The sequence below is a fragment of the Cetorhinus maximus genome, chromosome 1, assembly GCF_964194155.1.
Source record: "Cetorhinus maximus chromosome 1, sCetMax3.hap1.1, whole genome shotgun sequence".
Taxonomy (NCBI): Eukaryota; Metazoa; Chordata; class Chondrichthyes; order Lamniformes; family Cetorhinidae; genus Cetorhinus; species Cetorhinus maximus.
The window spans coordinates 97314126-97335800 of NC_135879.1; the positions used below are offsets into that span (position 1 = coordinate 97314126).

At 41.4% G+C, this 21675-nt stretch overlaps 1 protein-coding gene across 2 annotated transcripts in view; it reads right to left on the minus strand.

Moving 5' to 3' along the window:
* Positions 1 to 739: 739 nt before the first annotated feature.
* klhl8 (kelch-like family member 8) overlaps positions 740 to 21675 on the minus strand; it is a 54115-nt gene continuing 33179 nt past the window's right edge. For both annotated transcript variants that reach the window (XM_078544067.1, XM_078544076.1), the window contains exons 5-11: positions 18244 to 18387; positions 18049 to 18160; positions 16315 to 16483; positions 14126 to 14285; positions 12871 to 13072; positions 2882 to 3104; positions 740 to 1820 (exon numbers count right to left, since the gene is read on the minus strand). In XM_078544067.1, the coding sequence (XP_078400193.1) occupies positions 2981 to 3104; positions 12871 to 13072; positions 14126 to 14285; positions 16315 to 16483; positions 18049 to 18160; positions 18244 to 18387 (911 nt within the window). In that variant the 3' untranslated portion in view covers positions 740 to 1820; positions 2882 to 2980. The remainder of the gene's footprint in view (positions 1821 to 2881; positions 3105 to 12870; positions 13073 to 14125; positions 14286 to 16314; positions 16484 to 18048; positions 18161 to 18243; positions 18388 to 21675) is intronic.

Genomic DNA, 21675 nt, shown 5'->3' on the forward strand with positions numbered 1-21675 from the left:
AACCCCATATCTGCCCTGATCTGCGGAAAGCAAGAATTACAGAGGCCATCTGCGTGCAGGGTTATGACTGAGGACCACCAGTTGCATCCTCTACCTGCCCTCGCCACCACTTTTCCATCACCACAGGACTTGGCAATGTCTCGCATGTTGATTGATTTGATGAACAACCTGCACAGTGTATTTAGGTGGGTGGGGTTTTGTGCAGCGCTGCTCCCATTCTCTCATCCGAGGCAGCTGAAAGGATGCAGTTTTTCATTCCGGAGTTGACCTTCTCCTAGATGAATTGCTAAACAAGATGGAGAGCCTCACCTGCCCTTTCTAACATCGCCACCCAGTCTGTAGGCAGTGTACTTCTGCAATGTTAGACAACACTTTACCATTAGGCCCATAATTGGCAGTGGGGGGGTGGGGTTCTTAAAAATCAGTTTCCCCTCAAGGCTGATGAGCCCCATTTGCCCAGAGCTATCTAGTTTTGAGGTGCCAGACACTCACCTTCACATCTCTGCCCACAGTTCTAAATAGGGATCAACACATGAAGCTGGGCAGCAGGAATTTGATTAGGACAGGCTATTTAAGACATTGACCGCATGGTTTCTCAGCTCTTTTCACCATCTTGGGCCTTCCTAACCTGGGCAAGAGGAGGGGTGTAACTGCAAATAAAGAGGTTACTTAAGTGGTTTTTAAAAGAACATGGGACATAAAAATTTAGAATGAAAAAATAGTTGACAAAAATGCACGCAGATGTAAGTTTTTTTTAATATATTATAGATACATTATATTATAGGCATCAGTGCCTGAAATACAAATCTCATTTGTTTACAAAGATTATAACGCTGCAAAACATTCCCTCAAGCTACAAAAAATTTAATGTAACTCAATGTTGCCAATAAAAAATGTAGTTAAATTTTATTGCATTTTGAAATATCACAACCACAAATAAACTTTCAAATAATTTACAAATGATAACATTATAATAAAGCAAAAAGCTATATAAAATAAATTCTTTTCATTTCAAATAAGCGCAACATTATTTTGGTATTTCTACTTGAACTTTTAAGCAATTATTCATGCCTCCCATTATTACAATGAACCCAATTTCAATGGGAAAATGACTGCTGAGAATGCTAAATTAAAGACCACTAGTTTTTCACCAGTTTATCAATCTTTCTAAACATTGCTTTAAAACAATACATTGCTTAAGGGCTAAATTATAACAAGTAGATTCTCCTTGCTGGCATATTATTTGCCAGTTCAGAAAACAAATGGTCATGACAGGGAAAATTCTTAGCCACTCAGTACAGTAGAAATATATTTGTTATACAGCGTAAAGCATTCAAAAATATATATTATTTACTGTTTTTGTATGCCACCTCAACCGATGCTGTAAATTATAAATTATAACTTGAAGCATTCTAAATGCCAACAGATTTTTTATTGCTATCAGTCTGGATTATCTTTAATTAGAAATAAATTTGCAGTCAGACGTTCTGCATGTATTTGCTTTCTCCCATCTCCTTCCCAGTCCTAATATGGAAGATTCTTTTCTGTCCCAGTCTCCCCTGTATGACCCACAATTCTTCAACTAAGCAGCCTTTCTAATATTCCTGTATAAGTGGCCACAAATGAGGCCTGGAGATGTCCTTGCGCTTTACACTCCGTGTGGGAAAGCACATCCCATGAGAAACTTGGCTGTGATCGGGAACTCACAATGTGCAAAAATACAGAAGCACTCAAAGCTTTCCCGAATTTAAAAAGAAGCACATTATGTATATACACTTTTGTTTCAATCACTCTCAAAAATCCATAATCATTCCTTTATACTGAAAATAAAATTACAAGAAAAAATTCAGTCAAAATAAACAGTCAATTCATAGAGATCTGAAATTATGTTGACTAATGCAACGTTTAAGGTGTGTTCTTTCTCAAAGAATTTATAGAATATATAGTTTTAAAAGATATGACAAGATGATATAAAATAGGTTCAAAGATACTCGTGAAACTTTTAGCCCATTTTGGTCTCCCAAAAAAATATAATTTGGAAAATGCTACCACTTTCAATTTGCACAGGAAAGCAGATCACTAACAAGCTGTTCAGTTTGGACATAAAGCAAAAGTCAAAAAACCTACTAATTGGTTAGCAACCAATTTGATAATTGCAAGACGCTTTTGTACAAAAATGTTAAGGATTGACAAAAACAAGATTTATAAATCATAGCACTCTAGCACAATCTTGTAGATAGTACTAGCTAATAAAATGATAGTGCACCATTGCATTTAACTTCACAAAACAGGTGAATTACTGCTTGGTAAATTTCTTGCTGAACAGCCAGGTACCTATGTACAGCTTAAAGGTTTTACAGAGAAAACAAGGCCACATACTTACCACGAATGGCTTATAAAGAGAAAGCTTGGGGACAGGAGATGTGGAGCAGAAAGTATATTTAATATGTCCTAAGATACTTCATAACAACAAACCCATTTTCAATGAGAAATATAATCTACAAAATTTGTGCTTTTCGCTGGTCACATTTTAAAACTACCACCAAGCTTGTTTTTCTCCAGCATCTGTTCTTGCCACCACGCTGCAGGGAATACTCCAACTAGATTTATATGTCTGAGGCTACTACTGCAAAGCTCAACCTATGGTTGATGCTAAGAAATTCAACTCTCAAAGTGAGCAGCAATGCAATTGAGACCAACCAGGGAGGTGGCAGGACACCAACAGGGGCTCAGTTTACAAAACCACTTCCATTCATTACAATGGAAAAGATCACCATTTAGAACAGTTCTGAGAAATCAAATCTACCTTCAAGAAAATGCTATATACTTTATATATTGAATGAAAACAATTGAATCAGAGTGTATGATCAATTTTCCGTGCCTTCTCTCATTCTGCAGTAACTGGCTAGTTGGAATGAAACTTTCCTGTGACATTATTTTCTTCAGAAAACTTCACTGTATTCCACAGGCTTTGCAAAAGTCACATGCAGTCAACAACATTGCTGGATCCTTGACCCACATCTCGGATTTGGCTGACCAGACAGGCACACACAGCAACTCCAGCTCCAGCCCTGCAGTGTGAAATCGATCCAACCAGTTCCCACCTATAATAGAAGTAAAAAGGAAAAGGAAACAAAAAAGACATTATGAAAAGCACCAGCTGATAAAGCCACTGAGTTTCCTCCCTCCCAGGGAGAGATTATCTATATTGATGCTTACCATTCTCATGACCCTAATTTAGGAATGCATCCTGATTATTGACTCTCTCATCTAAGTATCTTTTGTCAGCATGCTGGTGCACCAGCAAGGAAACTAAATTGAGTTAACTGCAGGTGGCCAAAGCAGATATTAGTATCATAGTAGCCCTTGTATCAACCATCATGTTTCCTACACTTTAACTGGAAAGGAACATCCAGTCCAAATGCTCTGTATTTGTATTCTTGCTAAATCATATGCAGAGACAGAGGAAAGAAATTCATCAGAATATTAGATTTTAACCACACTATGCAATCATAGAGGGCGGAGTACGAAAGTAGGGAAGTCTTGCCACAACTGTATAAGGCATTGGTGAGACCACAACTAGAGTACTGCAGGCAGTTTTGGTCTCCTTAATTAAGGAGGAATACACTTGCATTGGAGGCAGTTCAGAGAAGGTTAATTAGGTTGACTCCTGGGGCAAAAGGGTTGTCTTATGAGGAAAGATTGAGCAGGTTGGGCCAATACACATTGGAGTTTAGAAGAATGAGATGTGATCTTATTGAAACGTACGAGTTAACTTAGCCTTCTTAACACCAACAGAAAGGATCTACTGTCTTCACTTGTGAATCCTGGGATAGCTCTATCTCAATTTATAACACTATTACAAGACTGAAAAAGGATTCCCAAGCATAGTGGGAAAAAGCCAGAAAAGTTGCAGAGGGACATGAAGTGCACATTAAGCATGGAGTGGATACTCTGCCCAACAGTAGGGTTGTGCTCAAGGCAATAAGAAAATCATAACATGGCTAGACAAAGTGAACAATGTTTTTATTCACTCCCTCTCACCCCCACCATTCTCCTGGTACGATCGTTATCAATGCTCCCTTAACACCAAAAGTGGTAGGCTTGATTGAACATGGCAGACAACTGGTTTAGCTATTCACCGCCAGACCCAGGATCATCCTGGAATACAAATGGCTTCTTTTCTCCACTGTAAGCCATCATCTTAAACCTCTCTCCCCTCCAAAAAGTCTGAGGAGTTCGTGGATTTCTTTAAGATTGAGACCACCTGATCAGCTACTCTGATGTCATGACAGCGGATCACAGCCCCGAATTACTTGTGGACATATTGAACTTAAGAAAGATGTGTTTTTTTTTAAAAAGACCTATTAGCAAAAGCTGGCTGAGAATGTAAAAGTAACCACTTTCTGGAAAATTCCTATGTGGATTATATTTGGCCGACTAGTCCAAAGGGGCCCTGGAATGTTGCACCTAAAAAGGCATCAAGGCCTACTTCAGACAGAGACACTTGAAAGGGGGAGATGCAATGTAAAAGACTGAACTTTAATCTCCTGTGGTTGCACAGACAATGGGAACCAATCACCACATCTCAGCAGAAATCATTGCCTGTTGAGTTATATCTCATAATGCAGAAATGATCCGAGTTGAAAGGACGAAAGACATGGTTTTTTTTCCCTTCCAGGAATACACAAGGAAAGGGGTTAAAAAGCCAGCTGCAAACCTGATTGGTGTGTTCTAGTTCTGGTGGGCTAGTGAAGGTCAGAGCAAAAGAATAGCAACTAGGCAGCCCTGCAGTTTGCAGATAAAAGTCTCTCCTCTTTCTCTCTGACTGGAGGCAAGTCAGCAAAGCCTCAGTCAAAAAGAAAACAGGACAGCTCCTTCAGCTAACCTGCAGAACCAAGTGTCTCCAAACCAACCCCAAATTACCTCGACCGGAATCACCCAACTCAACAGCCACAACATTTCGCCATCTACTCCTCACAGACAAGCCAAGGACTGATTTTTATGTCTTTTTTAACTTTTATTTTTGGACTCAACTTCTCTTTTCTGATCTGTGTGTATGTGTGTTGCGTTTTTATTATATTTCTCGGGTTTTTAGTAACTAATCAACTTATTCTTTCTTTGACTCAAGAAAGCCTGGTTAAATTGGCTCCTTCTAAAACATAAATACATTTGGACTGGGAGAAGGTATCCATAAGGGGAGGGATCCTTTTTAAATTAACCTTGTTGTGTCCAACCAAGTGGGTTGAATAAAGAAGGGGAGCCAGCTCATTCCTCCTCACCTGGGAGCAAAACAAAATTGGTGGTCCCATTCAGGAAGTTAACAATTTGGGATATCTCATCCAGGATCATAACAGATTGGGGGTCCTCGCCCGGGGACCGGTCGTAATATTTCTGTGACTTCCCTCCCTTTACCTTGTCCACCGTGCCAAACTTCCTCTTAGGTTCATCATGCCCTAGCCCTGAACTCACAACTCTTGTTAGTTTTGCTGCTATCGCCCCATATGCCCTCTCTGAGCTTATTTTGTCCACGAGATCCACTTTCAGCTCCCTCGACCCTATTCCCACTAAACTGATCACCCAACTTCCCTTCCCAAGGTCCAATTTAGCTGATATTGTCAATGGTGCCCTCTCCTCAGGTACCATCTCCCCCTCGGGTTAGAATTTGACATCATCGCTTGTCCTCACCAATACCTTTTGACCCCTTGCAAACTACCACCCTTATCTCCAACCTCCCTTCCCTCTCAAGATTCCTGAATGTGTTGTTGCCTTCCAAATCCATGCACATCGTCCCCTGAACTCCAGGTTTGAATCTTTACAATCAGGTTTCCATAGTACCAAAACAGCTCTTATCAAAGTCACAATTAACATCTAACATGTGTGACAAAGGTAAACTATCCTTCCTCCTCTTCTTCCAATGCCTGTCGTGTGGCTCTGCTGGACATGGCTACACTTGCCTATCCAGTTGTAGCTATAGAATCATCTGCAATGCCTTATCTACCTGGTCCTGCACCATTACCTCTGATGCCCCATGGGATCTATCCTTGACGCCTGCTATTTCTCATCTACATGCTACCCCTCAGCGACATCATCTGAAAACAAAGAGTCAGTTCAAAGAAATATATAGCACAGAAGGAACCATTCAGGCTCTCTGTCAAGCAAACCAGTCAGTCCCATTCCCAACTACCTCCTGTAGCCCTGCAAGTTTATTTCTTTTAAGTGCCCATCCAATTTCCTTTCAAAATCATTGATTGCCTCTGCTTCCACCACCTTCATGGGTAGAATGTTCCAGGTCATTACCACTTGCTGCATAATAAAGCTCTTTCTCACATCTCTCCTGCATTTCTTGCCCAAAACCTTAAATCTGTGTCCCCCTAGTCTTTGCACGGGGGGTCCTCACAAAGTTTTGGTTGCATTCCTGAAAATCACAACTTTAAGTGAAACGACTTTATGTGAATCATAGGTTCCAAGAGAAATCAATGTTAAAGCCAGAGTTAGGTTCCTTCAGGCATTTTCTGGCTGGAAAAAACAATGTACAAGTTGAAATACTGTACCATACATGTACTGCACTGTGCATTCCAAGCTAAAATAACTTGCAAAATAAAATAGAATACAATATACAATATTTTTTTTAAAATTATACTCACCTACAGTACTTTTAGATTGACCAGGTTCCATCTAGTGGCAGAAGTTGGTCAGTCCCAGAACTATCAGCATCAACCAACTTCTGCCCCTAGATGGAGCCCAGGACTTCAGTGCAAGTTCAAAACAGGGGCCAGGAGCAGAGCAACTGAAGAACAGACTCTGGAACTAAGTTAAGAACAAAGGGCAAGAGGCAAGGCAAGGTGGGGGGCAGGTAATTCCAGAGGGAAGCAACTCTGGGAGGCAAGGCTAAGAGTCAACACCTGGAGGTAAGGGCAGGAGTGAGGGGAAGAGGGACTGAGGGCGGGAGCAGAAGCACTGCAGGAAAGGTCATGTGTGCAGGCAGGCCACAGAAGAGGTGGTTTGTGGCAAATGACATTAAAGCAAAACTGGCAACATTAAATGGATATATGGAGGCAATTAAATATTAAAATGAAGCAACATTAAGTGACTCATCGTTAAGCGGGGACGTACTGTGCCATCAGCTGGAGGGAACCGTTTTCCTCATCTATCTTATCCAAACCTGTCAATCTTGTACACCTCCATCAAAACTCCCCATCAACCTCCTTTGCTCCAAGGAAAACAACCTTAGCTTCTCCAATTACCTAATTATAACTACACAGTAAGACAGAGTATAAAGGAAAAGAAAATGGGAGCTTGCCAGAAAGCAATAATTGTGGGGGATTTTAATCTACATATGAACTGGAAAAATCAGATGGGCAAAGGTAGCATAGTTGAGGAGTTCATAGGATGTTTTCAGGATAGTTTCTTCGAACAGCATGTTCTGGAGCCAACCAGAGAGCAGACTATACTAGACCTGGTACTGAGCAACGAGATAAGATTAATTGATAGCCTCTTAGTGAAGGCACCCTAGGTAGCAGCAATTATAATCAAAATGAATGTAAAATTCAATTGTAAGGACAAACGAGTCCGTCCAAGATTAGTATTTTAAACTTAAGTAAGGGTAATTATGAGGGCTTGAAAGCAGAGTTAGCTAAAGTGAACTGACAAATTATGTTAAGGGATATGACAATAGAAGTTCAGTGGCAGGCATTTAAAGGGATATTTTAGAATATGCATAATATATACATTCCAATGAGATAGAAAAATTCCAAGGGGAGGGTCCACCATCCGTGGTTAACTAAAAGGGTTACAGACAGTATCAAACTTAAAGAAAAAGCATATAATTACGCAAAGATGGGTGGCAGGTCAGAAGATTGGAAAGAGTATAAAGAACAGCAAAGAATAACAAAACGATTAATAAGGAGGGAAAAATTAGAGTATGAGAGAAAGATAGCTAGAAACAAAGACGGGTAGCAAGAGTTTCTATAGATATCTAAATAAGAGAAGAGTTAACAAAGTGAGTGGACTGAAGTAACATCCCTGAAATAGCTGTAAATCAGGAAATGGAAGGGAGGGAGGAACTCGGGAAAATTACAATCACCAGGGAAGTGGTATTGAGCAAATTGTTGGGTCTGCGGGCTGACAAATCCCCAGGTCCAGATGGACTTCACCCTAAGGTCTTGAAAGATGTAGCTAGTGAGATAGTTGATGCACTGGTTTTAATTTTCCAAAATTCCCTAGATTCAGGGAAGGTTCCATTAGATTGAAAAATAGCAAATATAACTCCATTATTCAAAAAGGGAGGTAGACAAAAAGCAAAAAACTACAGGCCACTTAGCCTAACATCTGTCATAGGGAAAATGTTAGAAGGTATCATTAAAGATGTTATAGCAGGGCACTTAGAAAAATTCAAGGCAACCTGGCAGAGTCAACATGGTTTTGTAAAAGGGAAATCGTGTTTAACTAATTTATTGGAGTTCTTTGAAGGAGGCACATGCGCTGTGGGTAAAGGGGACCCGGTGGATGCACTATACTTAGATTTCCAGAAGGCATTTGACAAAGTGCCACATCAAAGGTTATTGCAGAAAATAAAAGCTCATGGTGCAGGGGGTAACATATTGGCATGGATAGAAGATTGACAGGTAGTTAACAGGAAGCAGAGAGCTGGCATAAATGGGTCTTTTTCTGGTCGGCAGGATGTGATGAATGGTGTGCCACAGGGATCAGTGCTGGGGCCTCAGCTTTTTACACTTTATATAAATGACTTGGATGAAGGGACTGAAAGAATAGTTGCTAAATTTGCTGACGACACAAGGATCGGTTGGAAAGTAAATTGCAAATGGACGTAAGGGGGCCACAACGTGACATAGATAAGTTAAGTGAGTGGGCAAAGATCTGACAAATGGAGTATAATGTGCGCAAATGTGAAATCGTCCATTTTGGCAGGAAGGATAAAAAAGATTATCTAAATGGTGAGAGATTGCAGAGCTCTGGGTGTCCTAGTGCATGAGTCACAAAAGGTTAGTATGCATGGTACAGCAGCTAATTAGGAAAGCTAATAGAACATTATCATTTATTGAGAGGGGAATTGATTACAAAAGTAGCGAGGTTATGATTCAGTTGTACAGGGCATTAGTAAGACCACATTTGAAGTATTGTGCACAGTACTGGCCTCCTTATTTAAAGAAAGATGTAAATGCGTTAGCAGTTCAGAGAAGGTTTACTAGACCAATACCAGGAATGGGCAGGCTGTCTTATGAGGAAAGGCTGGACAGGTTAGGCTTGTATCCGCTGGAGTTTAGAAGAGTAAGAGGCAACTTACTTGAAACCTTTAAGATCCTGAGGGGTCTTGACAGGGTGGATGTGGAGAGGGTGTTTCCTCTTGTGGGAGAATCTAGAACTAGGAGTCACTGTTTAAAAATAAGGGGCCATTCATTTAAGTCAGATGAGGAGAAATTTTTTTCTCTCAGGTGGTTCAGAGTCTTTGGAACTCTCTTCCTCGAAAGGCAGTGGTAGCAGTGTCTTTGAATATTTTTAAGGCACAGCTAGATAGATTCTTAGTTAACAAGGAGGGTGAAAGGTTATCAGGGGTAGGCAGGAATGTGGAGTTGAGGTTACATTCAGATCAGCCATGATCTTATTGAATGGCAGAGCAGGCTTGAGGAGCTGAGGGGCTTACTCCTGCTCCTAATTTGTATGTTCGTATGTGACTTAACCTCGTGGCTAAAATCCCCCATCTCTGGAATCATTCTGGTAAATTGTATCTACACGCTCTCAAGGGCCCTCACATCGTTCCTAATGTATGGCGACCACAATTCCATGCAGTACTCGAATTGTGACCTAATCAGAGCTTTACGAATGTTAAGCATAACTTGCCTGTTTTTGCACTCAATACCTCTACTTATTAAGCCCAAAATTCCATACACTTTGCTAATCACACTGTCAATATTTCCTGTCACCTTCAAAGATCTATGCATATGCAACCCAGGTCACCCTGTCCCTGAACACGCTCCTTTAGTTCTTGTCTCTTCCTACTCTTATGGATGGCCATCTATCTACTACCCTGAATTCTTAGTGACCATGGAGTGGCCACCCCCTGGAACACACAATCCAGGAAACACTGATCCTCCTTGAAGCTCTGCAGTGACTCCAGAAATCCTGAGCACGAGTTGCAGCAACTGAAGTAGCTGTCTCCCAAGAGACAAGAAGTGTCCAAAAGTTCCCACATGGTGCAAGAATTGCAAGCAACAAGTTTCAGATGCCCATCTGTGATCTAAAATAACCCCCTTTCCCTCTTCTTTAATCTAGTAGTACCTTTTTTAAACTATTCGTTTTAATTAATGTCTCTAGGCCTGCTCTGTGCTAATACTTTTATTAATACACTTACTCTTATACTTAGCTTGAAGTTTTTAATTTCCCAGCTGCTAATCTGAACGAATGCCCTAGTTTAGAGGAAGACTCATTTACCAATCACTGCTTTCCTGTGATGCACACTTTCATTTGTTTTTCCAGAGTCGGTTGGCTTTGAACCCCCCTAGCTTTTTTAAAATCCTCTCGCTGTGATCTCAGTGCTACTCTTTTACCCTCCCATTGGTCTCTCTGTGCAGCTGCCACCACTCTTTACCCTCCTGCTGTTGTCTTGCTCTCGATGTTGCTGCTGCCAAACTTTTACCCTCCTGCTGCTCTCTCTGTGCTCTTGTTTTCGATACTGCTGCTGCCACACTTTAACACTCCTGCTGGTGTCTGTGCTCTTGATACTGCTGCTGCCATGCTTTTACCCTCCCGCTGGTCTCTCTGTACACTTGCTCTTGATGCTGCTCTACCGCCACTTTATCCACCCGCTGTGCTCTCTCGTTTCCACATGTACAGTCCAGCTCTGCCTCACCATCACCCGTCTGCTGCTGCTAAATTATCAGACTGCTTATCCAACATTCTGTACAAGATGAGCAAGAATTCCCAACTAAATATTGGGAAGACTGAAGGCAGTGTTCAGGCCCGCCACAAAGTCTATTCCTAAGCTACTAGCTCTATACCTCACCCTGGCAATGGTCTAAGGCTGAACCAGACTGTTCACAACCTTGGTGTGATATAGGTCTTCAAAATGAGTTCCGATCACATATTCGTGCCATGACTAAGACCGCCTATTTCCATCTGCATGCTATCACCTGATACCCGCCCCCCTGCCTCAGCTCATCTGTAGGTGAAACCCAAATTTATGCCTTTTGTTATCTTTAGGCTTGACTATTGTTAAGCACTCCTGGCTGGCCTCCCACATTCTAGCCTTTACAATCTTAAGGTCACCAAAACTCTGCCACCTGTGTCCTAACTTGCAACAAATCCTGTTCACCCATCACTTGTGCTGGCTGACCTACACTGCTTTCTGGTTAAGCAACATCTCGATTTCATCCTTGTTGTCAAATCCCTCCATAATCTTGCCTGTTCCTATCTGTGTAACTTCCTCCAACCCCACAACTTAGTTACCTGCACACCTCCAATTTGGCAATTTTGAGGGTGTAAGTAGTCAGGTAGATTGGGGGGAGCCAGTTGATGTAGTGCAAGTTGGAATTTCAAAAAAAATTTGAAAAGAGGTTGTTACATAAGATTGGAGCTCATGGGATTGGTGATATTATATAAACATGGATCAAAAAACGGCGAACAGCCAAAAAAAAGCGAGCAGGAATAAACAGGTCATTTTTGGGTTAGCAAGCTGTAACTTGCAGGGTACCACAAGGATCAGTGCTCGGGTCTTAACTATTCATAATCTGACTGAGTGTAATGTATCCAAGTTTGCTGATAATACAGGTTGGATCGGAAAATAAGCTGCAAGGAGGATACAAAATGGCTGCAAAAGGATGACGATCAGTTGTTAGTAGGCAAGAAGATGGCAGATGGAGTATTATATGGAGAAATGTGAAATTATCACTTTTCTTAAAAAAAAATTGTTTTTCTATTTTTTCTTTCAAAGTGTGAAAGACTAATAAATGTTGGTATGTAGAGGGATTTGGATGTCCTTGTACACCACTCACAGCAAGCAATTAGAAAAGCAAACAATATGTTCGCTTTTATTGCAAAAGGTTGTCATGAGGAAAAATTGAGTAGAATGGGTCTATGTTAAAGTTTACGAAAATGAGAGGTGATCTTATTGAAACGTAAAAAAATCTTAGAAGACTTGATAGGGTAGATGCTAAGAATGAATAATATGATTCACTATTTAAAAATGAAGCATTTGAAAAGATTGCTGATGATTACATTATTCAGGGGCTGGGTGGGGACATCATGGCACACAATGGTCTGCTTCATCAAACAACCAAGTTATGGGAATGTAACACCGATTGGGGTTAGAGTACCCAAATATGTAAAAAGATCATAGCATGTTCGTGTTACAGTGATACAGTAGTAGGGGGGCTGTGTTTTCACTCATTTTAATGTTTGGGGAGGACAAGATCATCAGGTGAAAATTAATTTCCTTCCCGCTATCATTTTAGTGATGTATACATGAGACTTTCACGCTCAAGCTGGCCCTTCAAATTTGGACCTATACATGGGAGGGGGTTCCTTTTCTGAAAAACAGGGCCCACAACATCAACTGATACAAAATTAACATTAAATCTGCAACAACACTAGAGAGGACTGGAGGGATGAATTTTGAAATTTGAGAGTGGAGAAGGTTGGCTGTAAAACATAACGAGTCTTACACTGCATCAAGCTACAACTTATGTAAATGCAGTAGTTTGGGATGCAGATCAGCCAATGTTCTCTTTTCTAGAATGTTCATTAATGGACAAAGTTATAAAATATTACAACATTCCTGGAAAAAAAACTCATGCCAATAATGTCACATTTTGTTCCACATACAACTTACTGAGCAACCAGACGGGCATTTACCTGTTCATCACCGGATCATAAGCTTCCACAGTATTCAGATAAACATTGCCATTGTGACCACCAACTGCAAAGATTTTACCCATTAGCGTCGCCACCCCAACGCCACCGCGGGGTGTCGTCAGCTCTGCTACATACTCCCACCTGTTCATACGAGGGTCAAATCGTTCCACAGAGCTGAGCGGAGAGTTATCATCAAAACCACCTAAATGAAAAATACAAACATACCATGGGCACAAATGGATAAAAATAAAATGGCTGTAATGGTAGAACAGTGTGAAGCATCACCAAATGTTGGTATACATGTTACAATATTTTCCAGCATTGGATCTTGACAGCCAGGATGCACCAGATTCAACCAATCAACTGTTAATTAAAAAGGAAGATGAATGCCAACAGGCTCTTCACTGGGCCAGCATTGTGCACAGCACGGCAGCCAATTAAAAAAGTAGTGGGAATGAATTGCATCCTCCTTCCCCACCACAGAAAGGTGAAGGAAAGGAGAGCTTATTAACTTCAAAAAACAAACATAAATCAAAACATTGCATACAAGAAAATAAAAGTTCTATTATCAAAATTATGAAACAAGTTAAAAAAAAGGTAGGTAGTTACTTTAGTGTAATGACAATTAACACCAATTCAAAAACTGCCCAACTCAGAGAACATGCCGCATTTTCTTCTTCTGGAGGGAGAGCGGCTGAACCAGAAGGTGCTACATATTTCTCCAAATCAGAAACATCCCTCCTAAATTCTGTTTTTCGGAAAACAAAATTAAGAATAAACAAGCTCATAAGTGGTGTAACTGGGAGAGAGAAATGATTCCACAGACAGTGGCTTCTATTGATCTACTAGGTGCATTTCATTGCTCCTTAAAGGCTAAACAGTGGAAATTAGACTCCTGTAATTTTGCATTGCAAGTAGATAGTAATCACGTTGCAACAGTATTATTGCATTGGTAAGCCCCAATTAGGATATTTCAATTCATTAGGAGTTCATAGGTAGGTTCTACACAGCTTCTAGTAACATTTCCATCTTTTTCTCCATTTTTTTCCTAGTCTCCACATGTTGTGTACAGTTAAACAAGTTACTTATTGCCAGCTTCAGCCAATGTCTTTATGAATTAACCATAAGGTGGATACATGAAGGCAATCAAGGAATGTCTACATTTATGAAGATATGTTCTCTTAATTCCATTGATTCATATTTACAGTGAACCATTTATATTTTGAAAGTGTGTCAATATAAGGTTAATACTTGCCTACTATGTACAAGCAGCCGTTTAATTCACCAACCCCATTTCCAGCTCTTCTTTGTCCCATGTCCTTAATTTCCATCCATTTGTCCAAATAGGGATCATATTTCTCAACGCTAGACAAAGATACCACCCCATCATTCCCACCAACAGCATACACATAGTTCTAAATGTGGAGAAATGAACAAAAGGTTAGATACAGTTCCATCATGAAACAGGAAAATGAGCCAGAGTAGGAAGTCACATAGAGGCAAGACTTTTGCTGCAGACTGAAGCTCAGCATTGTGCTCACACAATTTTGCAAACAAGAGTGGTGCAAACAAGATACGATAGGGTTAAAAATCCATTTTTGAATGTTTGCGTTCAGACGGCAGACTTAAAAAAAAGACCAAATCCTAAAAGGTCCAATAAACGGAGGCAAATGACTGCCTTCTCCTGTGTTTATGACTGTTTTAGACTAAGACTTTTGAAAGACACCATAGCCAATTATCACATCTTAAAAATAAATTGTTCAACCTTCTGGCTCAGGTCAGTGGATAAAGGCTTCTTAGAATTGGCAAGCACTGACCATCATGTCATTACAGTAAAAGGTAGATGCTCCAGCAATGCCATCCTCATCTTACTTGTATGTTAACAGTTAAAAAGTGAACACCAGACAAAATCCTAAAATGGGAAAGCAAGTAACAATCTTGGTCATAGTTTTGAAAAAATTGAATATTCACTCTTGGTTACCTTTAAATATTATTCAAGAAAAGATTAAAATAATGCTGTCAGCCATAATATAGACTAGGAAATCCTTAACAACATCCATTGCTAGTCTGCATATACAATCCCGCAAGTTTAATGCCCTGCTGGGGCCTTGGGGGCTCTTGCTGCGGCTCAAATCCAGGACAGCTGCCAATGAACAAATTTTGCCATGAAATGGATAACTTGCATCAAGGATTGCATTCAACATACTCCTGGAGGATAGATCATGCAATATGCCCTATTTCTCCTGTCACGTTACCTGTATGTTTTATCACATCTCAAAGCAGCCACCCATTGCTGTCATCCTCACCCTTAAATCAATTGCCCTCACCTGACAGATCTGACCCAATACTATATTCAGAATCTGCACGAGTTATTTACATTGGGAAGAAAACTGGAATGCTGCAGGAGCAGAGGTTAATTGTTCAGCTTTAAATTCATACTCCCCGTACACAGCCTTTCCTACTTTTCCAGTTATTGGTTGATTTTACCATTACTGTTGCCATATTTCCTAGGTGCTCTCCACTGGAGTTTGCCTGAGGTGCACAAGCTCAAATTTCCTCTTTTCTCCTTGGTTACTAGCAGCAGTGCCAGGGACAGCACCCCTCAGTTTGGGAAGACCAATGGACAATTCAATGGTAACCTGCAATCTCATTAAGAATTCCCTTTAAATATCATACAGTGAATTCAAATGCTTGGGTTCCTTTTACAAAGCATTTTGCTCAACTAGTCCACGCCAGTGACTATCCTCCATATATGCATCCACCAAAATTTCTTCATCTAATCCCATCATATATATTCCTTGTGTTTAGCTAGTTTCCCCTCTAATCTATCTGTGTTGTTCGCCTCAATCCTGTGATAACAAGTGCCACATTCTAACCAAGCTCTGGGTAAAGAGGTTTCTTCTGAATTCTCTATTGGATTTATTAGCGACTCTCTTATATTTATGGGCCTAAGTACTGGTTTCACTCTTCATCTTTTCTAGGTTTCTTCTGCCATACCCTCCCATAATCTAAAAGGCCTCCATTCAGTCTTCTCTTTTCTAAAGAAAAAAGAGCCCCAGCCTGTTTAATCTTCCCTGATAGGTATAATCTTTTTCAGTTCTGGTTTCCAATAATTTATTTTTAAACACATTCTCCAGTCCTATATTCTTTGTATAATATGGAGACCAAAACTTTTCACAGTAGTCTTAAGTGTGGTCTAACCAAGGTTCTAAGTTTAACAAAATCTCTGTTTTTCAAATCTATGCCTCTAAAAAAGAACCCAAGAGTTTTTTTTAAATTTATAGCTTTAGAATTCATATTTATAACATGTCAATGGATACCAGCAAGTGCCTTCATTGTGCCATGGTGTGCTATTGATGTCAATTATTAAATCGTTTTAATAATCTTCTTAAAATGTTCAGAAATAAAGGTAACTTCCTAGTTAAGAAATGATGCAGTACTTGCCCTGAGCGCAACGGAACCTACACCACCCCTTGGTGTGTTCATTGCTGCCACAGTGCTCCACAGGTCCGAGTCAATATCATATCTCTCAACATCACTAAAGCATGTATGGTCATCCAGACCGCCTATGGCATAAATTGGACCCCCAAGTGAAGCCAGAGAAATACCCCTCCTGTAGAAAATAAAATCACATTAACATCAGAATCGCATCAAGTTATACACTAAAAAACTTTGAACAAGTTATAATTTGTGTTCCTTATTCAACTTCAGAAAAGAGTACACCTACAAATTCCACTAGAGCAGGAAAAATAATACGTGGTGAAGGCGACAGCAACTTGGAAGCAGATATTTAAACACAATTGGCTAATGCAAGTAATCTCAGCTGCCTGTGTTTACACTTCATCAGGCAGCTAATTATGTGGTCACTGGCTGGCAAATAGTAAATTATAAAAATACCTGGAAAAACTCAGCAGGTCTGGCAGCATCTGCGGAGAGGAACACAGTTAACGTTTCGAGTCCGATACGGACTCGAAACGTTAACTGTGTTCCTCTCCGCAGATGCTGCCAGACCTGCTGAGTTTTTCCAGGTATTTTTATTTTTGTTTTGGATTTCCAGCATCCACAGTTTTTTGCTTTTAAAATAGTAAATTATTTCATTCTCCAGCATGAGTAGCCTGTCCACCAGGAGGAGTGTGAACAAAGAGTGCAAATGAAGAAATTAAAATTCTGAAATCAAAAGCCCAACTTATCATTTTGCAGAAAGTCTGTTTTAAAACAAGTGAAAGGGCAAAACAGCATTCAACCCTGATGGAAAAGGACTTTTCTTTCACCAGAACTTATAACTCGTGGATTTCTGAATATTTCACTCAATCTTTTATCCGTTTACTGTATAATGCCATTGACTTTTCACTTGCTGCCTTGCAAATCACTTTGATCAACTGAAACATCATAAGCTGGCATTTGGACAGGTCAGTTGGCGAGTTTGTCACCAAGGGAATTAAACTTCCACGTTAAAAGATGGTTTTAAGTCATGTTACAGTGGTTATAGTGCTGTGGTAGTAGTGCTAGAAGAATTTATATAGCGCCTTCGCCATAGAAAAAGTCTGAAGCTGCTTCACACAGATGTGAAGAAAATGGACACAAGCTCAAAGAAATAATTAGGAGGGATGACCAAGAGCTTGGATAATGAAGTGACTTTTAAAGGAGGGTCTTGAAAAGTGGGGATGGAGGAGAAGAGGAATGGAATTCCAATGTGTGGGATGTAGGCAGTTGAAGACAGTCACCAAAAGGTAAGGTGAAGGAAGGAAGTGGCCAGGAACAGAGATTGAAGAGAAAGGTTTTTAGCACTGCAGGTGATTAGAGGTAGGGAATGGCCTTTGAGGATTTAAAGACAGAAGCAAAAATTTAAAATTAAATTTCTAAAGTAGAGGGGACCAGCAGCCAATGTAGGTCAGCAATGAAAGGTGAGCAGGGCTTAGTGCAGGATAGGATAGAGGTAGCAGATGCACTGGAACCAGCTGGGTGTTCCCAAGACACCATGAGCTCACCCACCCATGTCTCCTTGCTTCCTCTTCTAAATCACTGAAGTGATTGCTTCAATTTGTCATAACAAGAAACACAGTGTCAAGATTTGAAGGGACCAGCATTTTACAGCATAGGTTGGAGATTCAGATTATTGTACCAAAATCAAGCCAAAGCACCCAGAAATTAAATGCATCCATTTAAAGATAACCCTACCTTTTAGTGTTCATGGAAGCTTTCATCATCCATTTGTTTGTTAGTGGATCAAATACTTCCATGCTGCCTAAATGCTCATTTCCATCATGCCCTCCAACTGCATAGATTTTCCCTGTGGTTCAACAAAGTAAAAATAATTAGAAATGATACCAGTTTATCAAACATAAATGGAATATTCTTTAAATTATTATTCACCATCCGCTGAGATTACTCCAACGTGTCGCCTCCGGCTGTTCATTTCAGGTGCAAAGAACCAGCTGTTTTTACTAATTGAGTAGCACTCGATACTACGGAATGGATCACCTGCTCCTCCTCTGCCACCAACACAGAACAAGACACCTGCAGCAAGCAGATTAAAGATAGGTACTGAATTTAAATATAAAAAACTTTTAGTTGGTCAACAAACAAAATAAATGTTTAACATAAATCCCAAAATGGAGTAATATAAGTGCTGCAAATAGATTCCTTTCCCCTTTCATTGGTGTTTTTACAGTAATGTGCACAGTATTTGTGCCAGAGAAAGCATAAATAAGTTAAATGTAAAAATATGATGATGTATTATGCAAGATATTGTTTCATTTCACAGGTCATACCACCAGAAACCTGATCAAGGTTGTAACAATAGAGACTGACTTCTATAATAAGATAAAGGCAAAATACTGTGGATGCTGGAAATCTGAAACAAAAACAAAAAAATGCTGGAAAAACTCAGCAGGCCTGACAGCATCGGTGGAGAGAAAGACAGAGTTAACGTTTCAAGTCCGTATGACTCTTCTTCAGAGCTAAAGGGAAGTAGAAATGTGGTGAAATATATACTGTTTAAGGGAGGTGGAACAGGTGAAGCTGGATAGAAGGCCAGCGATAGGTGGAGAAAAAGGAGAGATTACAAAAAATGTCATAAACAAAAGGTCAAAGGGGTGTTGATGGTGGTGGCACTGGCTAAAGGGGGTGCTAATGGTGATATTAAGAGTGGAAAGCAGAATGTCATAGTGGCAGGACCAGGGTCAGCACTCTGGAAAGTGACAGATGGCCCTAGTCAGGGTGGGGTGGGGAGAGGGGACGGTGGTGGGGAAAAAGATCGAAAAGACTAAAAGCTGGGGATAAAACAATGAATAAAAATGGAAATAAATTTAAAAAACAATAATAATGAAAATAAGTGAGGGAAAAAATAAAATATAAATAAACAATTTGAAATTAAAAATGAATATAGAAAAGGGCGGGGGGGGGGGGGGGGGGGGGCGGGGGGATCAAAAAGGGGTGGAGATGGAGGAGAGAGTTCATGGTCTGTGGTTGTTGAACTCGACGTTAAGTCCGGAAGGCTGTAAAGTGCCTAGTCGGAAGATGAGTTGCTGTTCCTCCAATTTGCATTGAGCTTCACTGGAACAATGCAGCAAGCCAAGGACAGACATGTGGGCAAGAGAGCAGGGTGGTGTGCTGAAATGGCAAACGACAGGGAGGTCTGGGTCATGCTTGCGGACAGACTGAAAGTGTTCCACAAAGTGGTCACCCAGTCTGCATTTGGTCTCCCCAATGTAGAGGAGACCGCATTGGGAGCAGCGAATGCAGTAGACTAAATTGAGGGAAGTACAAGTGTTGAAAAGAGTGTTAGGGCCCTTGGATGGTGAGGGGTTGGGGGGGGAAGAGAGAGAAATAAAGGGGCAGGTGTTGCACCTTCTGTGATTGTATGGGAAGGTGCCGTGGCCCAGAGGGGGTTGAAGGGAAGATGTATTTTGTGGTGACATCATGCTGAAGCTGGCGGAAATGGCCGAGGAACGTAAACTCCAACAACTCATTGATACCAATGCCCATCCAGGACCCTCTACCCCCTCCCATTCCTCTGACCCCTTCCCGTATATTTACCATACCCCCGACCTTCCCCTCTCTGACCCTGAACGTTCAATACTCAGCAAAGGACTCAGTTTCATACCCTTACGCCCTCATCTCAATGAATTCCGGGCTCGTCATGATGCTGAATTCTTCTTCCGCCACCTTCGTCTCCGTGCTCACTTTTTTGGGCAGAAGCCCCCGTTCAACAGATCTTTTCACCCGCCTCCAGTATTATCCCTCCACCTGGACCCCTCCCTCTGGCCTCTTACCCGCCCTTGAACTTTTTATTGAGAACTGTGGGCGTGACATCGGCAACCTCAATTTCTCTGCTCCTCTCACCCACTCTAACCTGTCTCCTTCTGAACTTGCCACACTCCATTCTCTCCAACCCTGACTTTGTTATCAAATCTGCCGACAGGGTGGTGCTGTTGTTGTCTGGCATACTGACCTCGACCTCACAGAAGCTGAGCGCCAACTCTCAGACACTTCCTCCTACCTCCCCCTGGACCATGACCCTACCATCAAGCCATTGTTTCCAGGACTGTTAGTGATCTCATCTCCTCTGGAGACCTTCCCTCCACAGCTTCCAACCTCAGTTTCCCAACCTCGGACAGCCCGCTTCAACCTCCTCCCCAAAATCCACAAACAGGACTGTCCCGGTAGACCGATCATGTCAGCCTGTTCCTGCCCCACGGAACTCATTTCTTCCCACCTTGACTCCGTTCTCTCTCCCCTTGTCCAGTCTCTTTCCACCTACATCCGCAATTCCTCCGATGCCCTACATCATATCAACAATTTCCAGTTCCCTGGCCCTAACTGCCTCCTCTTCACCATGGATATCCAATCCTTCTACACCTCCATCCCCCACCAGAATGGTCTGAGGGGTCTCCGCTTATTCCTTGAACAGAGGCCCGAATAATCCCTATCCACAACTACTCTCCTCCATCTAGCTGAACTTGTTCTCTCACCGAACAATTTCTCCTTAAACTGGTCTCACTTCCTCCAAATAAAAAGATGTGGCTATAGGTACCCGCATGGGCCCCAGTTATGCCTCTATCTTTATGGGGTATGTGGAACATTCCTTGTTCCAGTCCTACTCAGGCCCCCTCCCACAACTCTTTTTGTGGTATATCGATGACTGTTTCGGTGCCGCTTCATGCTCTCGTCTGGACCTGGAAAGATTTATCAATTTTGCTTCCAATTTCCACCCCTCCATCAATTTCATATGATCCACCTCCGATACTTCCCTACCCTTCCTTGACACCTCTCTGTCTCAATTTCTCGTGATAGACTATCCACCAATATTCATTATAAGCCCACCGCCTGCCACAGCTACATCAACTACAACTCCTCACACCCTGCTTTCTGTAAGGACTCCATCCTATTCTCAGTTCCTTCGCCTCTGTCGCATCTGTTCCAATGATGCCACTTTCCAAAACAGTGCTTCTGAAATGTCTTCCTCCTTCTTTAACTGAGGTTTCCCACCCACAGTGGTTGACAGGGCCCTCAACCGTGTCCAACCCATCTCCCGCGCCTCTGCCCTCACAACTTCCTCTCCCTCCCAAAACCATGAGAGAGTCCCCCTTGTCCTCACTTTACACCCCACCAGCCTCTGCATTCAAAGGATCATCCCACATGATGCCACCACAAAACACATCTTCCCTTCACCACCCCCCTCCGGGACCCTGGTCCACTCCTCCATCACCCCCAACACCTCAACCGCCTCCCACGGCACCTTCCCATGCAATCACAGAAGGTGCAACACCTGCCCCTTTACTTCCCACCTCCTCACCGTCCAAG